The 6741-nt window shown below is 40.2% G+C and overlaps 1 protein-coding gene across 1 annotated transcript in view; it reads right to left on the reverse strand.

The window, feature by feature from the left end:
* Positions 1 to 2035: 2035 nt before the first annotated feature.
* Positions 2036 to 6741, reverse strand: part of ZNF585A (zinc finger protein 585A) — a 64588-nt gene continuing 59882 nt past the window's right edge. Inside the window, 2 exon segments of the mRNA XM_011992615.1 lie at positions 2036 to 4518; positions 4520 to 5531. Coding sequence (XP_011848005.1) covers positions 3522 to 4518; positions 4520 to 5531 — 2009 coding nt within the window. The 3' untranslated portion in view covers positions 2036 to 3521.

The raw sequence follows: 6741 nt of genomic DNA on the forward strand, positions 1-6741 counted from the left end.
GATGAACAATGAGTATTGATTTCTGGTTGAAGGCTTTCCCACATTCGTGGCATTCATACTGTCTCTCTCCAGTATGAATTTTCTGGTGTATATTGAGGTGTGACTTCTGAGTGAAGGCTTTTCCACAAGTACTGCATTCATAAGGCTTCTCCCCAGTATGGATTCTCTGATGTGTAATCAAGTCTGACCTCTGGGTGAAGGCCTTTCCACATTTGGAACATATATAAGATTTCTCTCCTGTGTGAGTTTTCTGATGCGTAATGAGATTTGACCGGTTGGTGAATGCCTTCCCACATTTACTGCACATATAGGGTTTTTCTCCTGTGTGAATTCGTTTATGAAAAATGGAGTTGTGATTTGGAAGTAAACAATTTCCCACAGTGACCACATTTATAAGGTTTTTCTCCAGTATGAATTATTTGATGTGCAATCAAATGTGCCTTCTGAATGAAGGCCAGTCCACATTTCATGCATACATATGATAAGAAAGAAATTAGAGCAGTTCTTTCTTTTGATTGTAATGTTGACTGCATGATTAGATACAATTGTCAAAACTCAGAGCTCTACACTAAAAAGTGTGAATATTACTCAATGTAAATTATACCTCAATAAATAACATTAAAAATATTTCAGTTATGTCCACACAAAAAGCCTGCACAGATATTTATAGCAGCTTTCCTTATAATTGCCAAAACTTGGAAGCATCTGACAGTCCTTCAGTAGGTGAATAAATAAACCTCCAGACAATGGAACATAATTTGGCGCTAAAAAGAAGTGCAATATCAAGCCATGAAAAGACATGGAGGAAACTTAAATCTGCATTACTAAGTGAAAGAAGTCAATCTGAAAAGGCTACAACCCGTATGATTTCAACTATATGACATAAAAGGTAAAAGGTAAAACTATGGAGACAGAAAAAAGGTTGCCAGGGTTAGAGGGGACGAAGGGAAGACAGGCAGAACACAGAGGATTTTTAGGGCAGTGAAACTACTCTGTGTATAACGGTGGATACGTGCCATGATCCACTTGTTCCAACAAGCGGAAAGTACAAGATACATTCTATGGTGTTACACCAAGAATGAACCCTAGAGACTTGGGGTGACAATGAGTGTCAGTGGAGGTTCACCAATTATAACAAATATACTACTCTGAGAGGAATGCTGATAATGTGGGAGGCTATGCATATGTGGATTAGGGGATATATGGGAAACCTCTGTAATTTCTACCCAATTTTGCTTTGAACCTAAAACCACTCTAAAAAATAAAGCCTTCTGTACATATGGGTATATGCATATACACATATATGTAAGTACTATAATATTGTTACAATACATATATAAGAGAAATAATCAAAAGTCATTTACAACAAATTGTTTCCCTTCATAAGGCTTGGGCATACGGAGGATAGTCAGATGCTTATGTTGACTGATGACTAATATTAACAGGATGCTCTCATTGGGCCCTGCTGGCTCAGATCCCGTCTATCAGGTGACCCAAAAAAAGTCACTTCATTCTCCCATAATCCCATTTTACAAGTGAGGCAATTGAGGCCCAGAGAGGTTTCTGTGAAGGCTGAGAGTCCCTACGTGGATCAGTGTTGGCACCAGAATTTGAACCAACATAGACAGCTTTCACTGTTCTGCTCACACCACTACTCATGTAGTAGACAGGAAGCCCAGCTTGTGATCTCCTGAGATCTCCAGATCATCCTTGGCCCACCCTGGGTCCATCATTCCACTGTGCCTTGGGGGGACCTCAGAGGAAATGGTCTATGAAGCTGGGACCTCGTCCTCATTACCATCTTCCAGGGATCATGATCAAGCAAACATGGAGATGCAATTTTGGAGAAAGTACAGTAGCCAAGAGTGACTAAGGCACCTCAAGAAGCAATGTGGGAAGTTGGGAATCAGCAGACATTGGATTAACAGGGGCCAATGGGGAGCCAAGAGATACCATCAAAATTTAAGGAGGGGTCAGACACTGTGTTAGTAATTAATGGGCATCAATAGACATTGGGCTAGTTTTTGTTTTTTTAAACTGGGGTCCTATAAAGAAGGGGACAGAAGAGGCTCCAAAATACAGTTGGGAAAGGTGGACATTATGGTTCATTGTAAGCCACTGCCCTTACCTGAATGAAAGGAAGGAAGTCAACAGCATCCACCGTATCGAAGGCATTCCCACATGCTGGGTTAGGGACAGTTAGATACTGCTAGGTGAGTAATGGGAGATCATTCTGAGGGAAAAATCAATAAGGGGGACCACAAGACATCCTGCTAGAAGTGTAATAAAAGTATCAGGAGATAGTAACCATTGTATTGCGGGGGGCACACCACTGTCCCCGATTCTGAGGATTGTAATAAGTGGTCATCACGCAGAATGGAGAGTGGACCTTACTAGACATGGTCACAAGTGGGAGGAGGTAACAGACATCATGCTGGAGTGAGGTGATTGTAAAAGAGGTCATGAGGAGATCTCCAGAAACTATTTCCTGGAACTGATGAAGTGTGACACACATCTAAGAGTAAGGTAAAATGGGAAAAATAGCCAGGCATGGTGGTCCTTTCCAGCCCTAACCATATGGTTGTGTTGATTTTCACATAAGTTATTAATCTGTTACATGAAAGTCACATCATTAAGGAAGCCAAATGCTAAGCTTCAAGTCAGTGATGAGTAATGAAAAAAAAGAAAAAAAGGCAACTGAGTTGGAAGAACTGTGACAGCAGAAGGGAGATTTAAGTTGTCTCAGATGACCTGAAAATTCTTACCTCAGAAGCTTTCTTGAAGGCGATGGGAGTTCACAAGACACTGTGCTGGGGGTCAAAACACAACGTGCTGAGGGCCTGTGAGGTTGAGAGACAGTCCTGGTAGATACTGAGGGGGTTGCAAGTCTTGGTGCTAGATGACAATGGGGACTCAACATACATTCTGAGGTTTACATCTGCATACATGAAGGTTTTTTCTTTTTTCATTGTAGCATCTCTTTCTTGATAGAAATATTGAATGCGGGTTGGAAATGACCAACTGTGGTAGATTTGAACGAGAAAGAAAAACACCCACGAGTCTGTTACACAATGTGTTCCGCAACGAACAACTTACATAACTTAGGATTCATCACTATCAAAATAACTACGTATTATGTTGCTTTATCATTCAATTTGTTGGCACTATACCTAATCCACAGTAAATAGGATTATCATGAACATAATATGATCTTTCTTATGAAGAATTTGGTAACAGTGTTCTATTGTCGTTTTCATGAGAAGGCTTTTCCTATTCACCAAATTGACTCAGTTCCTTGTCAGTATGAATAATCCCCCAAAGTTTACTGGGGATGGTGACAATGTAGGAAGGGTCCCTCGCTTCATTCAGTGCCTTCTCAGAGGCCTTCTCCAGAACAGCCATGTGTGACATTCTGATGTGGTTGTTTTTATTTACAATAATATACATATTTTTCTGCTGCATGCATGCAACAGTGTACAATCAGACCCAACCCTCAGTGGGGTTTTCCCACACTGTTTCTCTCAAGCATGGTTGCTCTGATGGACACTGAACACTGATTTCTGAACAAAGCCTTTCCCACAGATGCCACACTTGTAGGGTTTGTCTCCAGTGTGTGTTGTCTGATGTTTATTTAAATTTGACCTGTCAGTAAAGGCCTTCCCACACTCAGCACACACGTAAGGCTTCTCTCCAGTGTGAATTCGTTGATGCACTTGGAGCTGTGATTTTTTAGTGAAAGACTTCCCACAGTCACTGCACTCATACGGTTTCTCTCCAGTATGAATTCTATGATGTGTAATCAACTCTGACTTCTGTCGAAAGGTCTTCCCACATTCAGAACAGATGTAGGGCTTTTCTCCTGTATGAGTTTTCTGGTGCTTACTGAGATTTGACCTGCCACTAAAGGCCTTCCCACACTCGGCACACACATAGGGTTTCTCTCCTGTGTGAATTGGCTGATGCACCAGGAGCTGAGACTTGGAGGTAAAGGACTTCCCACAGTCACTGCATTCATAAGGCTTCTCTCCAGTATGAATTCTTTGATGAGTAATAAAGTTTGACTTGCGGATGAAAGCTCTTCCACACTCGGTGCATACGTAGGGTTTCTCTCCTGTATGAATTTTCTGATGAACAATGAGTATTGATTTCTGGTTGAAGGCTTTCCCACATTCGTGGCATTCATACTGTCTCTCTCCAGTATGAATTTTCTGGTGTATATTGAGGTGTGACTTCTGAGTGAAGGCTTTTCCACAAGTACTGCATTCATAAGGCTTCTCCCCAGTATGGATTCTCTGATGTGTAATCAAGTCTGACCGCTGGGTGAAGGCCTTTCCACATTTGGAACATATATAAGATTTCTCTCCTGTATGAGTTTTCTGATGTGTAATGAGATTTGACCGGTTGGTAAATGCCTTCCCACATTTATTGCACATATAGGGTTTTTCTCCTGTGTGAATTCGTTTATGAACATGCAGTTGTGACTTGGAAGTAAACAATTTCCCACAGTGACCACATTTATTCTCCAGTATGAATTATTTGATGTGCAATCAAATGTGCCTTCTGAATGAAGGCCAGTCCACATTTCATGCATACATATGATTTTTCTCCTGTATGAATTCTCTGATGCACTGTGAGTGCTGACTTCTGAGTGAAGGCTTTTCCACAGTCACTGCATTCATACGGTTTCTCTCCAGTGTGAATTCTCTGATGAATAATCAACTCTGACCTGTAGGTAAAGGCCTTCCCACACTCAGTACATATAGAAGATTTCTCTCTAATTTGGACTTTCTTATGCGTAATGAGGTTGGAATTATTGCTGAAGACCTTCCCATATTCGGTACATATATAGGGCTTCACTCTCGTGTGAACGCGTTGATGGACCTGAAGTTGTGACTTGGAAATGAAGGATTTGCCACAGTTACTGCACTCATATGGCTTCTCTCCAGTATGAATTCTTCGGTGTGCAATCAAATGAGTCTTCTGGATGAAGGCCTGTCCGCATTCAATACAGATGTAGGATCTCTCGCCTGTGTGGATTTTCTGATGCATCTTGAGTGTGGACTTTTGTGTGAACGCTTTGCCACAGTCAGTGCATTCATGGTGTCTCTCTCCAGTATGAATTTTCTCATGTATACTGAGATCTGAGTTATAAGAGAAGCCTTTCCCACATTGGCTGCATTCATAGAGTTTCTCTCCGGTATGAATTCTCTGATGTCTGAAGAGAGATGATACTTGAAAAAAGGATTTTCCACATTCATTGCATTTAAAGGGTTTCTCTCTCATATGGGTTTTCTGGTGTATAATAAATTCTGGCTTCTGTACAAAAGCCTTCCCACATTCAATGCATACATAGAGCTTTTCTCCTGCGAGAACTTTCAGGTGTACTTTGAGCTGTGACTTCTGGGTGAATATCTTTTCAAATTCAGCGCATTCATAAGGTTTCTCCCCGGGATAAACTTTTTGTGGTTGAGAGGATACTTGTTTATAAGTGAGGATTTTTCTACACTGATTATGGTCCCATAATTTCTCTCCTGTTGGAATACACTCATGGTTAGTATAGGAAGACATTTTATCATTTGGTAATCTTTTTAACATTCTTTGAAGCATTATTTTTATTATGACTGTATAAATCGAAATTATGCTTTAAACTATTTCCAAATGAGCCACATTGATGGGGTCTTTTGGGAGGAGAAATGATGTTTGAGTTCACATGAATTATTTTTCTACTATCCTTATAGTCATAATGCCTCCTTGTTATCAATATTTTCTTGATGAAAGCAACATCATTTTGATATTTATTTTCTCCACTGATAGCTCTCTATTTGTCACCAATCGTCACAATTATTCTAGACTAAAATAGAATCTCACATTACTTTCATCATGCCCTTTTCTTTCAATATGAGAAGAAACCTCTTCAGAGATTCCTTGCTGTAAGGTCTGAAACCTAAACTCCTCTGCTCAAATGAGAAACAGGTGATTTTAGTTCAAAGAGCAGCTAGCAGAGGCTAGGGGGTATGGTACAAATGACTCATCCAGGCTGAACACACAGAAAAGGGTGAGGGTGGGTAACGTGAAGAGGAAGGCGGTGATAGTGTTGATAGGAAACATTCTGGAAAACAATTCAGCAGTTAGAGGAAATAAACTAGATGAACAGATAACACCATGGACAGATGTGGAAAAAGTAAGGCAAAAAACACTATATATACCATAGCATCATTCAGATAAACGAATGATCCAAACTCTTAATTCACTTACAACATGCATGAAATCAAAAATGTTTCCATCATATAAAACAGTGGCTTATGACAGGCAGAAAAATGGGTGTGGGGGAAACAGAAAAAGGAATAAATCAAAAAATAAATAAGAGAGAATCCTGACCCAGACTCATGACGATAGTGTATCTTAAACTGAGGCCTATGATTCAACTCAAACCTCATCAGGTAAACTATAAAAATAAAGCAATCAAAATCAACAACAACAAAAATGAACCCTGGTCAATGTGGAATCACTCAAGCACCATCAGGAAGAAAGGTCAGGAAGGGCGATTAATCATGTTAAACACAGCAGAAAGATAATCCCAAAGATTAAGTAACAGTGACCCCCAAGTCATCAGCTTATCCAGGCATGAAGGACTGGGAAGAAGTAAGCAATTTCATGGCCACTCCTCTGCAGAAAACAAAAAGAGAGGCTGATTGGACAGAAAGCTCTGAGGTATCTCAAAGTAAAAAAAAAAAAAAAAAA

Source organism: Mandrillus leucophaeus, unplaced genomic scaffold (assembly GCF_000951045.1).
Source record: "Mandrillus leucophaeus isolate KB7577 unplaced genomic scaffold, Mleu.le_1.0 Scaffold1107, whole genome shotgun sequence".
Classification (NCBI taxonomy): Eukaryota; Metazoa; Chordata; class Mammalia; order Primates; family Cercopithecidae; genus Mandrillus; species Mandrillus leucophaeus.